We start from the raw sequence: 23838 nt of genomic DNA, 5'->3' as shown, positions 1-23838 counted from the left end.
AAAATCATCCGTAACAATATTTACACTCATAAAAATTAATTTGTATACAAAATAAATAATTTAATATATTATTAAATACATATGATACAAATATTTTCATAACTTATTTTTTAAATAAAAATGGGTACAAATATTTTTTAATTTTTTAATTTTAGTGGTTTTAAACCATTTCAAACGGAATATTTGGGTAAATATTGGTTTTATTAGTATAACGCTGAACATTTTTTCTTTCCAAAGAGTCTTCATCAAACTCTTGGTTTTTCATGAAGTTATGCTTATGAGACCGGAGTATTAAATTATGGGTAATGCTAGAAAATAATCCTGCCAGAAGTTTTGTACTCCACCCAAAGGTTTGATATAAAAAAGTAATATTAATACCTGTGTCAACAATTGTTAATATTAATTTTACAACAAAGAATATTCCCATTAGCCCAGACACAAAAGTTCCAACTGTCGTAAACCAACCCCACAATTTAAATAACTTATCTTCTACCATTTTCCCGATCGTGTTTTCGTCTATCAAATATTTGAATTGCAGACCTTGGTTAGTCGTATCATATCCCATAGATTGTCTGATTATATTATTCGTAGCAGCTTTCACTTCTTGCGGGAACAATATATGCTGTTGAAAAGCTTTCATTGTGTCCTGTGTATATATACCGGCATTCATTAGGAAATCCGGATTTTTGTACGACCATGTCCAGGACGTAGCTGGCTTAAGCTTTTGTGGTTTCTTAATTTCCTGTATATTTGGTAGAATGGCAAACCAATCACCGCCCAATTCGAATGCAGGTGGTAGAAGTACATTGCAGTCTACCTGTGTTCCAAATTGTTGTAAAATATGTGTTTTGGGAGCCATAAATAATGTTTTGTTATTGTATAACACCGGCAATTTATTAAAACAATTATTTTTTTGTGATATTTCTACGTTAACTTTTTTGCATTTTATCAAGTAAATAATTTCACTGACTTTTATTGCCGTAAACCCTGGTCCACCGCCCATTAAATACGCAAACTCCGAAAGACTAGAAGACGCTAATGTGAGTCGTTGCTCTAGTAATTTTCTTTCTAGCTCACATTGTTTTAGTATTATATCGTTATACAACGATGTAATTGTTGATTTAAAGAAATTTTCGACATAAACAAATTTTGTATTTATGTAGGCTAACAAATCAGTGTTTTGAGTAGTTATAGTTGTTCGTGTAAAATAATTTAAAAATGTAGGTTCTGTTAAAATTAATAACTGCATATGTTCAGTCTGAATAACTGGAATTCCTGTGCAGGCAAACGTTTTTTTGACTTTTTTTAAAGCAAAGACTATTTTGTCAGTCTCCACGATATAAGTGTATGTCTTTGAAATTTCATCAATAGTATTTGACGTAACTAATGACGCTGGTCCATCATATAGGACACTGAAATCGTGTTCTTCGCAGTTCATGTTATTGTTTGACCAGATGGTTTCACCTTTAAAAGCATCAATGCCGTAATTATCTGATAATTTAAGTTTTGTACCTGTTGGAAGTATAAGAATGTTATCTTTGGTGTTCGCTGTTGCCATACCTTCAGATAACAATATTTTAAATTTTCCTTGGACAACGACGTTTTCCCATTCCCCTTTATTTGATTTAAAATGTTCGCCTTTACAATTGCCATACTTATCTAGTGACCCTACCATTGTATTTAAAACATATGTTGTTTCGTTGATTTTTAAGTCTGTAACTACACTTCTTAGTGGAAAAGTATAGGATTGTTTCTGATGAACCTCTGAACATCGAGCACTTCCTAGTTCGATAATGTCAGAAAAGTATCCGCCCTCCACCACTTGCGCATCTTCAAACGCCGAGCATCTCGTTATAAAATAATCCACAGATATTAAACACGATTTAAAAATAACTGGATATGTTTCAATTTTTTGTAATAATTGTATTCGTTGTATCTGTTGCGTTTCTGTTGGTATTGGAATATCACATTTTTCTACTTCCAGGCTGTCAAATGAAGTGATATTTAGATTCGACCCTCCACAATCGTACGCAATAAATCCGAGAGTGAAATTTATGATGTTTGCAATGACTACAAATAGTACTTGGTTAAAATACATATTGACTGATTACCTAAATAATAATAACAGAATATGATTATTATACACAATTTTAAGTAATAAATATTCAAAGTATAAAAAAAATGTTATAACCAGGGCTGTGAATTTATTTTATTGAAAAACATAACAAATATTAATTTCAAATTTCATAAAATTCAGAATGAGCTTCACGAGCGTCTGAAGTTAGAATTTTGATAAAAATTATAATTATTATATATTATCGAGAATAATCGAGTTAAAACAAATAAAAATATTTTGAAAATTTTATCATGTATAGAAAATGCTATTACAATGTACTCTCGGTAACTTAAAGCTCACGGGAAAAAAAAATAATTTGACTTACTACAAATTTCGAGTTATGAAAATTGTAATGTGTTTTTTGTTATTTGAAGGGGAATTACAAATTCTAATTAAAAAAAAGCGGGTAAGTAAGTGGATGTCGCTCTGCTGTACAGTATGTTACAAATGGGTTACTGTAATGGATGGTATTAAATTTGAATTCATTTCATATTTATATAGTTAGGAGATATTCATATATATTGACAAAAAATAATAATACAAATCAACAAACATGTCCGTAACCAATAGCAAGCAATATACAATACACTATTTTTATTTTAATCTGCAACTAATATTTTTATTATTTAGTTTACTTTTTTTTGAACAGATGGCGCCACTATTGTATTTTTTGACATGCAATTTTTTTACTTTTCTGGTGGGTTTTCCTAAAATTTTATTCCACAAGAACCTTCTCCTGACAATTACAAACAAACCAAAAAAAATTAGCAAAATCGGTCCAGCCGTTCACGCGTGATGCGATGACCAAGGAAATCGGGATTCATTTTTATATATAGAGATATTATACAGGGTGTATCTTATGTCATTGTACACAGGGTTTTTTTAACGATTATGGATCGATGACATGGAATTTCGTTAAAACGAAAAAAGACCTGTTTCTTTATTTTTAACAGGCAATTTTTTCATAACAATTTAAAAATTTTTAAACACGCAGGTGTACCAAAGTGTAGCAAAATCAACAATATTTTTTCAAATGGCAACTACTATATTTTTAAAAGATTCTGGTCAAGCTTTTTTTTCTGAAAATGTTGATAGTCAAATCATCAATTTTGGTTCACTAGTTTATTAACTATAGTTTATTTTTTTTTGTACAGATGGCGCCACTATATTGTATTTTTTGAAATCCAAATTTTCTACTTTTTCGGTGGATTTTTCTAAAATTGTATTACATAAGAACTTTCTCCTGATAATTATGAACACAGCAAAAAAAGAATTAGCGAAATCGGTGTAGCTGTTGATGCGTGATGCGATGACCAAGGGAAACAAAGATTAATTTTTATATATAGATGTATTAATAGCAATATTGTGAATAAAAACAACAGTTTTTTTTTTGTGAGTTCTGGTCTTGGTATTTTAAATTTTTGTTGAATTAGTTTCGTGTCTAAAACGGTTTTTATATTTTTCGTATTTCGGATTTCGTGTCTGAAAACGGTTTCGATTATTTTCGAGTGACCCGGTTTTTAAAACCGTTTTTACTTCCTGATATGTATTAACCTAGCTAAATGAAACGTTAAGACTTTAGTGTTAAGATCTGGTAATTTGTTTGATTTTGCCTTGTTTGATTTAGCTAGGTTAATAAATATTTTTTTTATTTATTTCCAATATAAACCTAATATATTCTATCCGTTAAATTACTCTGAAAGAAGTTTCACTTCATTCATGCGTACTCGCTACAAGCACTGTTTTTAATACGTAGGCAGATTAAGTACCTAGGTAGAACTAAATGTAAAGCATCTAATATAGGGCCCAATAGTGATGTATAAACAAAATTCGGCATGCATCTTTGTATGCGTTGTTAAATTGGTTTTCTGAGAATAAGTTTGATCACGGATATCACATTTATACAGCCTTTTTTCCGGTATGTGTCCTTGAATCATTTGTTAAATTTGATGATGTAAACACAGCTTATCACAGATATTACTTTTATAAGGCTTTTCACCGGTATGTGTTCTTGTATGGTTTGTTAGACTGATTAATTGAGAGAAGGCTTTATCACAGACATCGCATTTATATGGCTTTACACCGGTACGTGTCCTTGAATGCACGGTAAAATTGGATTTTTTAGTTAACTCCTTATCACAGTTATCACATTTATAAGAATTTACACTGGTATGTACTCTTATATGCACAGTTAAATTAGATGCTGTAGATGTTTTATCAGTTATGGATTTTTTCTACAATTAGATGTAATGAATTCTGAAGAATGGCTTTCATTAGATACTGTTTCTTCAAATAACAAACCGTCAATTAACTCTCTTTCTTCTTTAACTTCGTAATTAATTGTGCTTCTTTTTTCTTCTGTTTTATTTCTAAAAAATAAAATAAGTTATTTTAAAAGCCGTCAGTCAGCCTATGGTATTACTAATATATTTGATGATATTATTGTGAATAAAGTAATTTATATATTATAACCTATTACATGGAACATTGCTTTAAATTTTCAATCCTTACCTATAAAAGTTGAACATTTTATACATTTTTAACTACAAAATAATTATTAAATTTTGTCGAAATTCAAACTTAAAATGCTTATAAAAAATGTGTGTGCTTATATATTTTTAAAAATTTTTCAACTGCTATTGTAATAATACATCAGGGACCGTGTAATAAATTTTCACGCTTTTTTACCCAATAAATAATATTTTATTGACAATTGTAGAAAAAAATCCTAAAAAATTGAAAACTGACAATGCCCGTAAACAGCTCAAAAAAGTCAAAATTTTATGGTGTATATAAAATGAGAATATAAACATTCAGTGAAATTTTCTTGTATTTACAATTATTGGTTTTTGAATTACAACAAAATAACAAAATCGCTACATGAGAAATTGAGTGATTATTCTTCTATTATACTTCAAACGCTCATAAAAATTTAATTTGATTTGCTTGTAGACATTTTTTTTTTGATAAAGGTAGACCAACTTATGAATAATCTTGTATTACATTTTTAAACCTTAGAATAAAAGAGAAAAATGATTATTCCGTGTTTTGTCAAGATTTGAATTTTAAATGCTTATAAAAAAAACTGTGACTAAGGATTTTTAATTTTTTTCGTGTCATTGTAACAATATAGTAGGAGCCTTGTATTAAATTTTCAAGCATTTTTACCACCAAATAAACATTCATAGAAAAAAAAACTAATAAAATTGGAAACTGAAAATGTTCCTAAACAGTTCAAAACAAATCAAAATATTTTGAAAATTGTATAGTGTATAAAAATGCAAATATAAACAACCAGTGAAAATTTCATATATGATATATAATGTCATGTTCATTTGTTATAAAGCTACACCAAAAATCGTTTTTGCGTAAAAATTCCCGTTTTTCCTTAATTTGTATGTGGTTTTTCCCGGCTTTTGAAAACTATTGAAATTAAAATTTACCTCCCGAATGCACCAACTAGATTCACTTTCCCATCAAACAAGATACTGTTGATGAAAATCGAAGCAGTTTTACTGCCCCAAATCGTGATGACACGCAAAAAAAAATAAAAACACATCTTTGTAAAATCAATACATTCATCGTTCCACTCTTCATCTCACACTCCTAATCTAATAATATTATAATATATTAATAAGGCTATAATAAATAATTATATAAAATATCCAGACTGTCCAACTCTGTGAAGTACAATCGCAAGTACGTAAATAAAGGAAGTTACCAAGCAGCGTTTTGTTTAGAAAGCGAGCGGGATGTCCAAGTATGAAGCTGCTTGGTGAACCTTATGTACCCCCTCCATGAGGGATTCCCCCTGTGATGCATCTTTCTATTTATCTCGAGAATGGTCAATGAATTTACTTTACAACGGAAAATGCCTCAGAGAAAGTTCAGAACCTTGATAAAACTACACTTTTAGGATTCTTTGAGCGTTATAAAAATGATTCTTTTGCAAGAGGGCTTTTGTACAGTAAAATTCCAGCTTATTTTATTTGGAAAAATAACAAGTTTAGCCGGAGAAAGCAAGGAAAGGGTGTCCCTGGTCATCCACGAGTCAAACAAGATTATGTGCTTGGTAGAGTCTATACTGTTACATGCGACTCTTACTTCATAAAGTACGAGGAACTACTTGCTTTAATGATCTAAAAATGGTATCAGGAGTGATTTATCCATCTTATTAGTCTGCCTGCCAAGCTCTAGAGTTGTTAGAAGATGACACACATTGGGACCCAACTCTAGAAGAAGCCACTATTTCTGATTCCCCACAAAATATCCGTAAACAATTTGCTGTTTTGTTAGTGTTTTTTCAGCTAACTGACCCGTTAAAACTTTGGTAAAAGCATAAGAGCAGTATGGCAGAAGTGTGAAAAGACAACTGTTAAATGATAACCGAGAAATTGATATTAAAACCATTGTGAGTTGTCTACAGCAAATGCTTAGTGCTGCTAGAACAGGTCGTGTTATCAATGAGTAACCATGAGTAACCATTCACTTCATCCGTTAAGCCTTCCTTCGTCGTCTCACGATTTGAGTGAATTAAATGTAAATTGTGATAATCTGAAAGAACTGTCTTACGACGTAGAATAACATTCTAAATCAGTTCATAACAACATAACAAAGCTTAATCCTGAAAAAAGTGATATTTATTTCGAAATTATGAGAAGCGATGATTCAAAGCGATGATAAATTCTGGACGAGTTTTCTTCTTGGATGCGCCTAGTGGAATATGAAAAACGTTTTTGTTGAATCTGTTGCTTTCTAACGTAAGAATACATAAAAAATTTCGATTTTCGCTTCCTCTGGAAAAGCAACTACTTTGTTGGATTGTGGGAAAACCGCACACTCTGTTTTTACACTTCCAATCAACTTACATTTTACTGAAACTCCTTTGTGGAACATCGCAAAGCAAAGTAATGTAGCACATGTGCTTAATGAACTTAAGGAATGCAAGTTAATTGTAAGCCATTTACAAGGGAGAAATAGAAGCATTGGATAGAACTCTCCAGGACATCCGGAGTACCTAGTTAACACTTAATGGGTGGGATAACAGTCTTAGTGGCTGGAGGCAAACACTACTTTTTGTTCCTCGAGAAACTCGTGCTGATGAAGTAAGGTTCTGCCTTAAATCATCCTACCTATGGCCTAAGATCCAAGTCAAATCCTTACAAGTCAACACGAGAGTGCACCTTAAAGGCAATCCTGATGCAGAGGATTTTTCAAACTTAAACCTTCAAATAGGAAGTGGGGATTTGTATTAAGATGGTAATCGGAAAGTGAATATCCCAAAAAACCTTGTGCAGTCGTTAGGGATTTGAAAAGTTTGAGTGAACAAATCTATCCAAATTTAAATACTTTTCATTTTAATAATCTTACTTGGCTTAATGAAAGAGCTATTCTTACACCAAATAATGACACTTCAGCAACTATCAACGATTCCTTATTGGATCAGCTTCCTAATTGAAATAGTGAAATATCCATCTCTAGACTCTGTTATGGAGTTAGAAGAAGTAGTTCACTATCCTAATAGGTTCCTTCACACATTAAATCCACCAGGGATTCCGCTTCATAATGTACGTTTGAAAATTGGAGCTCCAATAGTGCTTTTGCGTAACCTTATACCTACAAAATTATGTAATCGCACATGACTTCAGGATAAGACCTTAAATAAAAATATAATTGAAGCAACTATCTTTACAAGCTGTGGTATGAGAGATATGGGTTTTCTAACAAAAATACCTTTGATTCATCTGACTACTACTTTCAATTCAAACGGCTACAATTTCCCGTCATGTTTTTTCAAATGCACTTTGGATAATAATCTTATAACGCATCCACATGGCCACTTATCATTTTGTTAAATTTGTCCGTGTATAGGTACACAATACAACTGCAAGGTACCGATATTACCTACGCAAAACATATTCCCTTTGCGTGATCTCAATTTTTGATTCTGAGTGGAGCGAATAAATGTATTGTATTGTAATGATATGTGTTTTATTATTTTCTGTCTGTCATAAACATTTAAGGTAGTAAAAATGCTCAGATTTTCAACATCAGCATCTTTTCTAATAAAAAATTGACCTGGTTATTTATTTTTCTTTTCACACAAAACTAATTTTTGAAAAAATCGATTTAATTTTTTTAGTGTAACTCAATAGTTTATAACCTTAGACAATTGACATTTTCACAATTTCACCAAACATTTATATTAGCATTTTCCATATATGGTAACATTTTCGAAATATTTTGATTCTTTTGAGCTAATTACAGCTTTAGAAAGATAATTGGACAATTGACCTATTTTTGAAAATTAAGTGCACAGAAGAAGAACTATTGTAGAAGAGCAACAATTGTATCGAAAACTCGGTATCAATGCGTACCTCATGAGTAAACGTAGCGAGGGGTGGCCATGTATGGAGGTCAAATGGTATTTTAAAGAAAGCTCTGGAAGGAAAGCTCAATGGTAAAAGGTAATATAATATATTATATGTCTACGGGGCCATCGATGATTTATAAATTATAAGTGGGCACATGGTATCATTGTATCAATAGTAAACCAAGTGGATAGAGATAGATGGAGGAATGTATAGTAGAGGCGGACGGCTGGTGGTTGTCCGAAAAATGATAAGAATGGTTATACAGTGGTTCTCCTGTAACCAACTTGAGGTGGTGTTACATAGCACGTCGAGGGATATTTTCGATTGTTTTGTCCGAACGCAGCGCAGCAAGCGAGTAGCAACGCGGGCATCGCTGATATGCATCACTGTAAATAATTTACAATGTTTTTTCCCATTGACGTCACTGCTGGATTGCTGGTATATGCTGGCGCAAAAGAATGCTGGTTATAAACTTCTTTATAATTTTTCGGACAGCAGACCCTACCCCACCCGATCTAATACAATAATAATTCTCCGAATTTGTGATGCAAAAATGTTAATTTGAAAAAAGTTAAGTAACTATAACGCTGTATAACAATTCATATTGTAACTTGGAAGGTGAATTATTTTTGTAGGCGTATTATAAAATAAATAAATGATACCCATAATTAGTATAATATAACGATTGGGGTTTTGATTTTCGAATCGTAACTTCCATAATTGCGTCTATCTGCAAATGTTTGCTTATTGTCTTTTCTAGTCGCGAGATAGCTGTGAAAAAATGGTTTGTTATGTTCGTCCAAAACTAAGAATTTTTTTAGTTCTTTTTTCTATAAATATTAATACCATTTTATTCGTTGGGTCAAAAAGCTCGAATATTTAATATAAAAGAACGCATTGTTAAAACTTACAATATCAATTTAAAAATATTAAAAATATATATGTAAGATTTTTTTTGTAAGCATTTAAAGTTAATATAATATGGTCAAAATTTATCTAATTGAAAATGTATAAATTATATTGTAGTTAAAAATAAATAAAATTTTTAATTTTTATAGCTACGGATTGACAATTTAAAACAAAGTTCTACGTAAGTAGTTCATTCTGCAACCAAAAAATCTAAAAAAATATACAAACACGGTTTTTTTAATAGTTATTTTAAGTTCAAATTTGGACAAAATTACATATTAAAACCAAGAACAACGATTTTAGTTATTTTGATGTAGTTAAAAAATATTAATCGTGGGTATTAGAGTGGGTATATTATTATATTTTATAGGTACATAGAATGACATTTTAAATTGCAAATTTTTCGACTTAATTAATTTAATCTACAGTAATACTAATGCCTAATAGTAAAACAAATTACCTTAACACTCAGCGTTATCCGCATCGACAGGGAAAACATCTTACACATTTTTTTCTATTTTTTCTAATTTAATTGTACTGGACAGATGGCGCTACCGGTTTGTTCGTATTTAATCTCAATATTTCGTGGACAGGCGTTGGGCCATAAAACTACTCTTCGTTACAGGGATGGCTCCAGGGTTGGGGGGGGGGGGCAGGTGCCATGGTCCTCCCAAGTCTGTATTTCTGAAAAATTATAAATTGTTAAAAATAAAATTACAAAAACATATTATTATATCAAAATTTTTCTGAAAATTATGACTTAGCTCTCCCTCCCCTAACCTAACCTTGGTACCACCCCTGCCACGATATATTATATTATTTAAAAATTCCACATTATTACTATCAGATGATTGGTTCCCGAAACCATTAGCAGCAAAGATCTCATTTATAATAATAATATAATAATAAATATATGTTATGCGATGTATCCATAGAAAAGATATACTTATCTATTATATATTTATATACAATATGGAGTGTTGGGAAGAAACGCGTTATTTTTAAAATATTGGAACGGGAAAGAGTTCCTATTTTTAAGGAACTTGAAAAAAAATTTTCGTTCCTCAAATTATGAAAAAAAATTTAAGTGTAAAACGCATGTTATTTTTAATAATTAAATTTTCTAGAATATATTATAGAATCTGGGTTCAATTAATACCTATCAGAAAATGTAATGAATATAAAAATTAGCCGATTATTTCTGGTTTAGTTATCCGCAAAAAACACCATTGACAACCGCTCGGATCGTAAAAAAGTCAAAGAAAGGGAACGTGTTCCTTTTTACACCAGGAACGAATTCCTTTTTAAAAGGATGGCAGCAATATGACAATGATCATTATTCATTATCAATCCTATTTTCGTTTTTAAATTACGTATGAATTTATTCAAGTTCTGATTTGGTATTATTGATTATAATATTGAATTACCATAATTAGCCATTTAGGTAGTTGTTATTGTTTATTTTAAATCCTAGGATTTGTATTTCGTATAGAAGTAGTCTTATGTTATTTTTGAAAATCAAAAGTCTACAACCAACTTTTTATAATAAGAATACATTTGGTGTTTCACTGTGTATGTATTGAAATAAATAGTTATTCTTATCCAGTATCCTAGATTCCTAGAATGTTGAAATCAGCAATTTAGTTTTTTACTCAGCATTATTGTTTTGAATAAACGGCGGGAAACTGTTTGCGTTTCGAACGTCTTTGGTTGTACCAGACTACTGCGTTCAGGCACGTCGTAAAAAAAGGCGGGCACTCGTCGCCGTACCGGGTGTAACAAGACGTCATATACACTATACGGTGTGTAACAACCGACAGGAATGGAAAAAAATGGCGGCCGATTTTTGACACCCGTACCCGTGCCGCCTCCGTCCCCGTCATCGGGCGTATGCGTGCCGTCCCCGAAACCGCTGCGCGCACCGACGATCGCCGTTTCCCGACGCCCGTCCGATTACGGTTCACCGTTTTGTAAACGCATAGTCGCGTAAACGACAACCACTGAATATACCACAATATAACCATAATATTAAAACGTCGTCGCTCCGGCGTCATCTCAACGGACGCCTGACACTACACCGCAGCCGCCTTCGCGAACAGTGAACACCGCGTAAGTACAGAATACCTACTCATCGTTACTCCGGTACCTAACTCGACGTAACGGGATCGGAGGGTTTCGACTGTGATGTGTGACTCGGTGCCGAGGTGCGAATGTTCAATGTACGATACTATCGTCAACTCTTCGTCCGACAATAGCAATAATAATAATAATAACAACAACAATAATGGTATTATTAATGAATACGATTCTTCGTCGTCGCGCACACGTACCCCACAATACAATATCAATATGGTAATGTTGGTTTTTAACGCGTCGTCGACCGGTCGTTACTCGCGCGCGCGTTTGTCGTTGTAGTCACCGTCACTCTCGAGTCTCGACTCTTGATACCCGTTGTCGTCGTTAATAATCGTGAGCACTGAGCGTCGTTCATGAGCGACATGAGCAGCGCGGCGGTGGCGGCCGCGGCCAACGGCGCGTCGTAAAATAATATGTGTACGGTTGCCGTGTGGCGGCGCTTTCATAGGATTAATATATATGTCTCGCCGCGGCTGTTAATGATGCCCCCCGTGTACAAAACGTGTAAGTAGTAGAATAATAATAATATGTTTGTATGTGCACGACGCGACAATGTCTCTTTTCTTAATTCCCGATAGGCAGCGTTCCGTGGACGTTTCAGTGATTTCTTCCGCGTCTTATCTATAATTTATTCAATTATCGTAGGTACCTATCTGTTAAGTATAATATTATTATACATTATGCAATTCGATAGTATTGCTATCATCTAGACATCTAGTTCTATAATAGTATTCTACAACTGTCGGACTGTCTTCTTAGCTCTCGGTATTTAGTAATTACTACACTACTGTTCTAGAACTCTAGTTGACTAGTTCATTAGTGTATGGTACAGCCCGCAGTTGTCCAAAGTGGATTTTTGTCATTCGGATTCGGTTGTCCGTCAACGATTTGTGTGTGACTAGTTACTACTTAGTACTTACTTACCGTACGAACTGGCATTCGGCATTTCACCCCCTGCCGATTGCTTTCGTTTGTCGCCCCTCGCAAATCGCAATGAGCCGCAGACACACGTAAGAAAATGTGTACGGCACCAGGGCGTTTAATATTCTAATCGCTTTTATCGCAAAAGAACCCCCGCCCCCTAAAAATTTGAAAATTTACACGAAGCGATCCCAATCGACATTTTCATATTTTTAATTTTTATTTTTATTACGTCGTTGAAATATTGTTGTTGCTGTTGTTGTTGTTGTTGTTAATCCTTATCATGTCGCCCTCCTGCCCCGTCCAAACCGTCGTTTTGGATTAATCAATAATAATATTGTGTTTTAGCACGACATAATATTAGTTATTACGATAGCTGTGGTATATAATACCTACACATTTTTTCTTTGTTCTAACTTATTACCGCGTTTGTGTGCACCGTCCTAATTTTTTCAATCGTTTTTCCTCCTCTATACTACCGCGATAAACAATATTATTTTATTTTCTATTTTTATAATGCCTGTATTTTAATTTTTAAAAAAAATATTTTCGATTGTTTTTATCGTTTCAATAATATTATTACCAACCCTCCTTCAGGACTCGAGTTAGTGGTGACCTCGGTTATATGCATTTTTTGCCCTGCCAAATATTATATTTGATTTTTTAAATTTAAACAGTTGTTCTCGATCCTAACATTCCAAACTGATATTATGTTATTCTTATCAAGTAAACATTGAATACACTGTTGTAGTCAGTGTCAGCCCTTGGTGACCGTGTTTGACTTGTGCTCTGGTTCCAAATATTTACTATTTATTAATATAGGTAGATATAGTTAGTCCACAATTTCGCTAAACTTGACCGGCTTAAAATTATCCTACATTATCCCGCACTGGGATAGTGAACCATGTAAACTATATGGTCCAAATATCCCAGTGCATTATTTTTCACACCGGTTTAATCTAGTGAATTTGTAGTGTTCGCTGTGTTAAATATTATATTATGTACTTTTTACTATTTTAGTAATTTAATATTATTATCCAAACAATAATGTGAATGTTTGATTATAGGTATTTAATTAACAAGACCTCAACAATGTCTGAAAACGAAGGAACTATTGGTAATTTAGTTTATAGTTACTTTATATTATGCTTAATTATTATGAATCTAATGTTGGTGAAAATAGTATTAAATCCCTACTTATTAAATTAATAAAATTGTATTTAATACCATGAACAGAGAAGAAATTATGGTAGCTTTAAATCACAGATATAGTTTATAAAATATATTAGTTATAATTTATATGATTTATTAAACGTACAAATACCAGGGAACCCAAGGTTTAATTGATAAAAATTGAATTTCGGACTTTAACCATTGATCTTGGTAAATTTATTTGGTTTAGCCATGAATAATTATTGTTGTTCTGGCTATTACAAACAAGATATGATAATGTTAGGATAAACTATCTATTATGGTTAATGCCTGAAAAAAACAAAATAACTATCCTATTCAAATATGTTACAGTGAAATTAGTAACTATATTAAAATTGTTTCAATTTTAATTTATTAGTAAATATCAATTATTTAAAAATATTCCATATTATAATATAATATATATATATATATATATATAATATTGAAATATTATGATAATGATTTTTACAATTAAAGGTTTTCTATTATTACAGTATGAGATATATCTTACTACTTGTTAAAATTATATATTTAGTTATGAAAATGATATTAAACAAAATTTGAACATAATATAAAATTATTACAATATACAATATCGTTATTGTTAGTGCATGATTAACTATTGTCATTACATAATTTATTAAAAAACAAAGTTAAAATTAAGTATTTTATTCATCAATAGTATTTATTGATAATTAACAATCATATGTATTTTTAAATACATTTATATTTATTAATAATACTTTTTTTTATTTAAATGTATACCTAGAACATGTTTCAAATACCGTCTCAAATTGCATCGTACTCAGTTTGGACATTTTATTTTTAGAAATATTTTTTTATACTTTGGATTATTACCACAACAAATTGTGTATACTAAAACTTACCATTTCTCATTTGAAAAAGCAAGAACTACATAAATTATTCAGGGTTTGACCTATTTTAAAGTATATTTTAGAACGAACCAAGGACAATTAGTAAATTCTAGGTTTTTAAGACCTATGTTTTACCTTACCTTTCCCAACCGCAAGCACACATAATATTATTACCTATAAAACTAAAAGACCCGTCAAATGAAATAACTGGTTCTAAACAATATTTTAATCCTGAAAATTAAACATTTTATATCTGATTAGAATATTTTTTGAAATATTCAAAATGGTTAATTTTTAAATATGGTTATTATTAAAAATTTGTTGTTAAAACATTTATTTAAGTAAGCCATGTAAGTTTATTTTTACCAGTTTTTGAAATCTCATTATTTTTGTTAAATAATATTGATCTAGTCGTAGAAAACATTTAAAATTATTTCAACTTTCATAGAAATCTTAAAATAATTGACTTTACCACCGGTAGGCTCGTCTGTACAAATGTCATGTATTCAAAAGTTATATGTTCAAAAAAATGTATCTTCAAATAGATATTTTTTATATTTTTGTACCTAGGTATCTACTTTTATAAATACATTTTTTTAGGTTTGTTAATTAATAAAAAAAACATAAATAAAACAAACAAACCTATATACTAATGAAAATAAAATATTTATTTGTAATATTATTAGGTTCTAGCTTACAATTAAAATATGTATATGTGTATATACATTTGTTAGGTACTTATAAAATAAAGGTTTGTATAAATTAAAGTTAAAAACTCTGTTCTTGTATTAGCTTACCAATTGCTATGAATTGATTCTGTCAATGTATATTTTTATTGGTATCTGTAGGACTTTGTCATAACATATTTTTGTACGAATAAACAAACTATATCAATCAATAACCAAGTTGGCGAGTTATATCTGACATGAAAAACCAATTTTATTTGTGGTATATCACACCATGTTCCTATTTCAATTAAATTAATAGTTTTGTTTTCAAATTCAAACACAACATTACCCTTGAATAAGTGACTAGCACCCATTTAGTATGTATTTACCACCTTTAACTTAGCAATTGTTTATTAGTATTAGATAGTGGATCATCTGCAAATACCATGACTATTGATGGGACTCACATAAAATTGGAGGCTACAACCTCTGGCACTGAAAATATAACAGATATACAAAATTACTTGGATTCATTCAATAAAGAGATTGAAGGAAATGATGTAACCCAAGTACAAACTGGTAAGTATTATTTTTACTTAAAAGTTTATTTTATATTTTAATAAAATAATTAATTTAGATGGAGAGTCGGTAGAACATGCATATTTCATAGATCAAAATGTCCAATATTATTATCAAACAACTACAGGAGATGGCCAGATGGTTATGGTTGGAGGTACATAAAAATTAAAGTTACTGAAATTTAAAATTTCACATTTTTTTAAAAAACTTATTTAAATTTTAGGACTTTCAGAACACGATGCACAAATGATGGCTAACACAAATGATAACAATATGGACAACGTAACTCAAATTGTTCTGCCTAATGTACAAGATAAAATTAAAAAAGATATCCCCCAAGTAAATTAAATTTATAAATTATGATTAATGAATAATATAGGTAATGAAATGTTTGAAATTTTAGATTGTTGCTTTAGGAGATGGTAGTGGGTATCAAACAGTCACTCTCGTTCAAGCTGACGCTGATGCCAATAATTACGTTCTTTATGTAGTCAAACAACAAAATGATAAAAGTGATGAAACAAGCCTTAGTATGGAGATTTCTCAAGAAGACCCTGATCCAGATGATCCTGATGTTAATAATGTATATGATTTTAATGATGGCGAAGATCCGACTCTACCAAAAAAACAGGAAATTATAGTAAGTTTATAAAAAAAAAAAATTTACCATTTTTATTTATTCATTATTATTATTAATATTACTAATATAATATATATTTAGGATTCAGGCGAAGAAGATGATAAATCTAAAATACTTAAATTAGTACCTAAAAAGTCACAGACTGTGACACAAGCACATATGTGTAATTATTGTAATTACACTACTGGAAAAAGGTAATTTATATTTCCTTCTATTGGTTCTGAACAAGTTTCAAAATGTCTCAGTTAATTTTTTTTTTTAATGCAATCATTAATTTTTTACTAATAACTTAATATTTCTATTATATTTTGGTTTTTCATAAAATTTAAAATTTCTTCTTTTAGGTATTTGTTGTCTCGTCATATGAAGTCTCATTCTAAAGAACGTCCTCATAAATGTACTGTTTGTGAACGTGGATTCAAAACTCTAACTTCTTTGCAAAATCATGTTAATACTCACACTGGAACAAAACCATATCAATGTCGAAGTTGTCCAAGTGCATTTACTACATCGGGTATGCAAATTTATTAGTTCTTAGTCTTAAGTATTTAATATTATGTTATATTTTAAACAGTTTTGTTTTCTTATAAAATATTTATATTTATCAATGTTTCAGGAGAACTTGTTAGACATGTTCGGTATAAGCATACTCATGAAAAACCACATAAATGTACAATATGTGATTATGCTAGTGTAGAACTTAGCAAAATGAGAAACCACATGAGATGTCACACTGGTGAAAGACCGTACCAAGTATTTACTATTAAACATTATATTCTTTTATAAGTTATAACTAGATGTTAATATTTATATAATTTTTAGTGTCCCCATTGTACTTATGCAAGTCCAGATACATTTAAATTGAAGCGTCATTTGCGTATACACACTGGTGAGAAACCATATGAGTGTGATATTTGCTTTTCTAGGTTTACCCAATCCAACAGTTTAAAAACACACAGATTAATACATAGTGGTAAATTTTATTTTTTTAATTATTAATATTTTATAGTACAAAAATTATTAAATTTTGGTTCTAGGTGAAAAACCTGTATTTAAATGTGACCATTGTCCAGCCACTTGTGGTCGAAAAACTGATTTACGTATTCATGTACAAAAGCTTCATACTTCCGACAAACCTATTAAGTGCAAACGATGTGGTGATGCGTTCCCTGATCGTTACCAATACAAGGTATTGAAGTATACATGTTTCCATTTATATATTATCTAATAAACATATACTATAGGTTCACTGTAAATCACACGAAGGGGAAAAATGTTATAAATGTGAATTATGTCCCTATGCTTCCATGTCTCAGCGTCATCTTGAAACTCATATGTTAATACATACAGATGAAAAACCATTCCATTGTAAACTATGTGATCAGGTAAATTATTTTAATTTATTTAAATAATTATTGTATACTATATAATATCAACTATACTTATTTTTTATTTTATTTTAGTCATTCAGACAAAAACAATTACTACGCCGCCATCATAATCTGTATCATAATCCAGCATATATACCACCTCCACCACATGCAAAAACTCATCAGTGTAATACATGCCAACGATCGTTTAGACATAAAGGAAATTTACTAAGACATATGGAAGTTCATATGCAAGAATCCACTGGAAATGATCGAAATACAGCATTAAAACAAAGACTAGAGGTATTATTATTTAAAAATGTATTATTCAACTTTCTACTTCAAAGCTCTTAAGAGTATCATTTGATACAAAATAAGAATAATTTTGGAAAATTTGAAAAGTAGTGATTTATCTATAGAACATCAGTTAATATCCGTATGTACTATTATGTAATACCATTGATTATAAATACTATAGATCGCTCACTGGCCCGTATTTACGCGGCGCAAAAAATTGACGAAAAATAGATGTGACCGTTTATAAGTAACTAATGGGCAACGACAGTGCTTCATAACGGGCCAGTGAGCGATCTATAGTATTTAATATCTATAATCAATGGTAGTGCTAGTCTGTTGTAATTGATGTATATCATGGTTCATTAAGACGTGTTCGTTAAAATTATTGTAAAGACAATGTCAAATTACCACTGTAGTGCTTTGTTTTTATAAGCTTGACTTTATAGCACTGGTATTTCAAGTCATTAAAACTATATAGGTACTTTTACTCAAATGTTGATCTTAAAAAATTTAGTATTTTAAATACCTAAATAATTTACTTTATCCCTTAAGTCTGCATAAAATAATGATAACGGTTTCTTGTATACGAGTTACAAAATATGTTTTATGTAAATGATGGAGTGATAATTTATTGAGGGCAGTTAAAATATTCACTAATTTAATGAAGTATTAGGTGTCTACTACAATATTGTGGGAAGGTAACATAGTTGTCAGGTTACTTGGACAGTTCAATATTTTATTTTTCATGTTTTGTTCATTACCGCTTTAAATTTTGTGGAGTCCCTGTGTCAAGCCTCCCTATTTCTATACGTTGTATTTAATTTAGCATACTTCCACTCTGAGATCCAGGTTGGTCAAGATTGTATCCTTTTATCGGGAATTCCATTGACTCAATCTCAAGTTTATTGTTATTTAGGGAGAGTTTCCATCTTGTTTTTGCACTTGATCTGGAGACTTTACCATGGCTTTTGTTGCTTTGAAAAAGCTCTCCCTGGACTTGAGTTGGAAGTTATGTAAATTAAGTCCATGTAATGAGTGCTGTTTGTCAATTTCAACAACCTTTCTGGGCAATGAAGTGTTCTTATGCAGCCTATTATCAGTCAACATGACTTGTTCAGTGTTGTATCTATCTGTTTTGCACCGATAAACCTGTACCACACGAAACTGGCAAACTCACCAATGGATAAAAGAAGCAACATAGTGAATACTCATTGTGTGGGGTCAAATTAAATTAAAAATTAGTAGAAAAATACATACTACAATTATTATTATTGAAATCATTTTTTTTTTGTTTTTGCCTGGCATGAATTCCTAAACCCTTTGTCTTGCAATATTTTTATTTAATTGATTTATCAAAACTGTCAGTTAAATGAATTTATCAATTTATTAGTGTTTTGGTCGTTATTATCAAAAATTAAAGTGGTCAATATACTGGTTAATATCACGTAATTAGATTACCGTGACTTGAGTAACATTAAACACAAAAATAAATTCCTAATACCTATAATGATTAATGGCTATAACAAAAAAAAAATAGAAGTTAGAAATACATAACATATTATATGTGTAATACATACGTACAATATTTGAACATTATGTGATGAGTGGGAACCGAATTGAATGTTGTAGTATTAAGCTCAATATATTTAAGTATTTAATATGTGATTCATTGTGGATAAAATTGAAAAATAATTCTCGATAATAAAATATTGCAGTATACAGATTCAGCTAATGAGGATGAATCTGAAGAGGACACAAGTATTCCAACAAGTGAAACTGGAGTTGTAGCAGTAGAAGGCGACGATGGACAGCAATATGTTGTGCTTGAAGTGATTCAACTTGATGGTCAAGATCAGATAGATAGTTACACATCTACAAGTGTATCAATACAAGCCGATCAATCTTCTTGTAAGTACAAATTTAAATTTAATGAAATTTAATTTTCAAATGAAACTACTTATTATACAGCACCAAGTCAAAAAGACCTTACAATTTTAAAAACAGCGTCTCTGTTAGACGTGAAAGAAGAATGTGGTGATGGCGTTGAAAATTGTTTTGGTTTTGATGACGAAGATGATGAAGAAACAACAAACTCAGGTGGTTAAAAGTAACTATAATTCAAGTGTAAAATTTTAACTCAAACTTTTTACATTTCCTTTTATATTATTTGTGTACCGAGTTTTATGTTTTTAGCATTTATATCATAATTGATGTATAGTGTAATATATTGAACAAACTGCTCTTTTAAAACCTATAATTTATGTTATTTTAGATTTAAAATATTTGAACTTTTGAAATAAGTATCCAATTTTAAACTGCAATACGTTAACTATTATAGCTATCGGTTTGTCGATGTGTAATTTATTTTTGTTTTTATTTCAATTTTGTATTTTGAAAATAAATTACATAAAATACTTAAACTAAGTCATTAGAGATTAACAAATTAGCGTGTTTATATTCATGTATGGCTTAAATTATTTTATAACTATGATTTTAAATTGTTTTTTATTCGAATTATTATTGAATATAATATAAGCAAACAAATGTACCAACTAACTTTTAACAAAACTAATAGTCAATTCAACATCGCTGATTTGTGTTTTATTATATACATACTTATTTTATTGCATTTTTTACTGTGTGATAAAATTGAAAAAGTAGATTAATCTATAACCATACCTATGACCTAACGTCTATAAATAAGGTTTAGAGAACAGAATTTTCATTGTGAAAATCTGGTTTCTTTTAATTATACAATGTTTATTTAAAGTGTAGTAATTTTTTTCAGTGTATTTTGACATAACCTAAAGACCCTTTATTAAAATATTAAATATTTTAAAGACTGCACTTATTTATCTTGAATAAAGAGATTGATATAGTATTACTTTATAAACACTAAACGATTCCTAATTGTATTTTGTAAATAAATATTTCTTACTTATAGGACTATTGACATAATTTTAATTTGTAATTGTAATATATTTTGTTTCTATTTGATTATGTATTTTTAAATTATGTAGTTACATTCCCAGTCCCGTTTATAATATGACCGTGGAAGTATAAAATTATTTAAATTTAATATTGTGTGCCAGTTGTCCAGAAATATTGTAAGCATGTGCACTTTTTATTCCTAAAATATATTGAGTGCTGTTGAATGCTATGCAATTAACAAATAAATTATTGTTAACATTTATATACTCTTGTTAGATATGTAAACCAATTATAATATTAGTTTTAAATTATTTTAGTGTTATTGTAATTAATAGTTGTTTCTAAATGATATCCTAGCTTTGATTATAAATAAAGTACAAGTACAATATAGCATTATGAAATATGTGTTGATTTTATTATAAACCTGATAATTATTATTAACATATTGCTTTCTTGCCTATAATATAGGTAATTTTAATTCTTATAAAAATCAAAAAGAAAAATGTAATCATTTATTTTAAAGTCCTTTGAAACTTACTACTTTTTTAGTTTTTTTTTCGATCTATGTATGATTGTATAATGTTAATGTGTGCATAAAATAGCTTGAAAATTTAACATAAAGTTCCTCATAAGTTCTTACTTAAATAAAAATAAATATTGAAAATGACTTATTTAACATAAAATAATGTGAAGACCTTGGGGACGTAACCTCGTGTAAATGTATTTAAGTACGTCGTAACTTGTAGTGGCCACGGATACAACAGTCTATAGTAAATAACAAGTAGATAAGTACATATAAATTAAATAACTTTAATAATATGATAATGAATCAACATAATAAGAAATGGGGGCAAGTGGGTGCGGGGTTGCCGCTCTACTGTACAGTAGGTTGAGTGGGTCACTGTAATGGATGGTGTTAAATAACTTAAATTTGAATCAAATAATGTATTTAAATAAAAATACTACAAAACATTTCGCGACTGTGTCTTTGCTCCCGGGTCAAGCCAGCCGAAAAAATTTCGAAAACCGTTTCTCGCGTCTACGCCCCTGGCCGGCGTGACGTCCTTCGCTTCGAACAATCACGTCGTCTTCAAATCTCCACAACCGGTCCAGTTGAGGGGTTGTAGGCGCGTTGCCACCCGCGAAATAAGAGCATAGAACAAAAGCCCTGTCATATTGTCGATAGTTTTTTTTTCCTGGTCGAATTTGCCTATATAATATTATGTAATCTCGTTTCCATCTCTTCGTATGCGATGATCTTTTCGATGATTTTGTCAGCGATGTCTGTTGATTTTGATATTTTTTTTAAATAAGATCACAAACTACATCTCTAGAAAAGGACGTTGGTATATAATATATTTATTTATCTATAGACCTACTCTGCAGCATCTAATCTTAGTTTATCTTAATTCATGCTCTTCAGTATAATGTACCCATATTTCGTGCCTATATAATATGGATTTATATGGAATATCATCCATGGCAAACGCCAATAGTCGCCATTCGTCTGAGACGATTCTAATAATTTCAAAGCCAACAATAGACGGACGAGTCGTTTAACGATTTTATTTTTATAAAAAAACTCAACATTTCCAGTTAAAAACGCGATGAATGCGGATGAAGATGCTTTGCTGTTCTATAGTAGGTATAGCACTATAGCCGCACGTCTGCACTCTGTAGATATGACACAGATAGGCCATAGGCTTCACCGAAAGTTTCGATGTTTACGTAAGTTTGCTTTCATTTCCTTATTGTGTTGTAAATTTACTTAAATATTTAGTCTTAGAATAAATATGTATTACCACGACAATCTGCTAACCGTGTGACGTGATGTCGTGAATCGTGATACATAAAATACTTTGCAAATCAATTTTCATTCAATCTCCACTCTGCAGCATAATTGCATAATGATATAATTAAGTACCGTAATAGTTAATAAGAATCGGAACCGTAAGAACCTGAATGTACCAAACCCTTGGACATACCTTGGAAATTCCGATTTTCACATTACCTACAAACTTCTTTCGAAATAAAAACCTTTGATGTATCCGTTGAAGTTTATTGTTAACCTATTAATTATTAGTAATAACAGTACTAGGCAAAACCGGAATGGGTAGTTGTCGCTTTGATAATGTTCTGATGTATGAATTATACATTTTTGCTTTTAATCTATTACACGTTATTTATAATCTCAAAAATTTATATAATAAGAAATAGTTAGTATAATACCTGGTACCTATACCTAATATTAATAAAAAATTGCAAATAACGAATATTCTGATTTCCGAATTGTGTTTAATGAAAGCTAAATACGCGATATTTAGTACATAATAGGTATCTATTATAATATAATTGGATATAAAATGTAGCTTTATTATATAGTTATATTTCTAATGGTTTTGACATTATCCTGAAAAATAAATAAAACAAAAGTGAGCAAGTGAGTGTCGCTCTGCTGTACAGTAGGTTACAAGTGAGTCACATAAATAGATGGTATTAAATTTGAATTCAATGATATAATAAGTATCATTGTATAAGAAAAACGATTCTGAGTGTAAACTGTCAGTCAGCCTATGATATTACTTAGTATATTTGATGATATTATTATGAATAAATAATAATTAGATACTATATATATAGCTGAGAGAATGGTCAAACGACCAATGTTGGCCGCGTCTCCTTCAGTAGCGATGGCGTCACGCAAGTGGATATATACTCGTCTGGTCGTAACTTCGGCTGATGGAAACAAAGAGATCGAGACGCTCCATTAATATTCTAATTAAAAAAAAATAATCTTTATATATAAAAATGGAGCATGAAAAATGTCG

General features: G+C 30.4%; 1 protein-coding gene and 1 long non-coding RNA gene across 5 annotated transcripts; one reads left to right on the top strand and one right to left on the bottom strand.

Annotated features, from left to right (window-relative positions):
* Positions 1-2315: 2315 nt before the first annotated feature.
* LOC132944351 (uncharacterized) lies at positions 2316-11215 on the bottom strand. The gene is made up of 3 exons (XR_009664447.1): positions 10827-11215; positions 9860-10083; positions 2316-4485 (listed from the first exon to the last, which is right to left on the bottom strand). It is a non-coding gene; the product is annotated as an uncharacterized LOC132944351 (long non-coding RNA).
* A 156-nt stretch (positions 11216-11371) lies between these two features.
* Positions 11372-21411, top strand: LOC132944350 (transcriptional repressor CTCFL-like). Of its 4 annotated transcripts, none has more exons than XM_061013648.1 (15): positions 11372-11508; positions 13524-13573; positions 15611-15772; positions 15831-15926; positions 15996-16111; positions 16176-16412; positions 16494-16606; positions 16757-16926; positions 17029-17165; positions 17235-17385; positions 17450-17601; positions 17657-17797; positions 17876-18085; positions 19795-19987; positions 20048-21411. In XM_061013648.1, exons 2-15 carry the CDS (start codon positions 13549-13551, stop codon positions 20182-20184), a joined length of 2040 nt encoding a protein of 679 aa, XP_060869631.1. In that variant the 5' UTR covers positions 11372-11508; positions 13524-13548; the 3' UTR covers positions 20185-21411. The 4 variants fall into 4 exon arrangements, with proteins under 4 accessions (XP_060869631.1, XP_060869632.1, XP_060869634.1 ...); XM_061013649.1 differs by lacking the exon at positions 11372-11508 and adding an exon at positions 11889-12039; XM_061013651.1 differs by lacking the exon at positions 11372-11508 and adding an exon at positions 12163-12180.
* Positions 21412-23838: the final 2427 nt, after the last annotated feature.

This window comes from Metopolophium dirhodum, chromosome 5 (assembly GCF_019925205.1).
Source record: "Metopolophium dirhodum isolate CAU chromosome 5, ASM1992520v1, whole genome shotgun sequence".
Lineage (NCBI taxonomy): Eukaryota > Metazoa > Arthropoda > Insecta > Hemiptera > Aphididae > Metopolophium > Metopolophium dirhodum.
The sequence above is the reverse complement of the archived record's forward strand: the minus strand, read 5'-3'. Positions and strand labels throughout refer to the sequence as shown.

What these genes read in the sequence shown, in the direction of transcription:
- LOC132944350 (XM_061013648.1), top strand. Translation starts at nt 13,549, where the DNA reads ATGTCTGAAAACGAAGGAACTATTG. An exon ending in TGAAAACGAAGGAACTATTG is followed by an intron (nt 13,574 to 15,610) that starts GTAATTTAGTTT and finishes ATTGTTTATTAG; the next exon opens with TATTAGATAGTGGATCATCT. An exon ending in TTAAAAAAGATATCCCCCAA is followed by an intron (nt 16,112 to 16,175) that starts GTAAATTAAATT and finishes TTGAAATTTTAG; the next exon opens with ATTGTTGCTTTAGGAGATGG.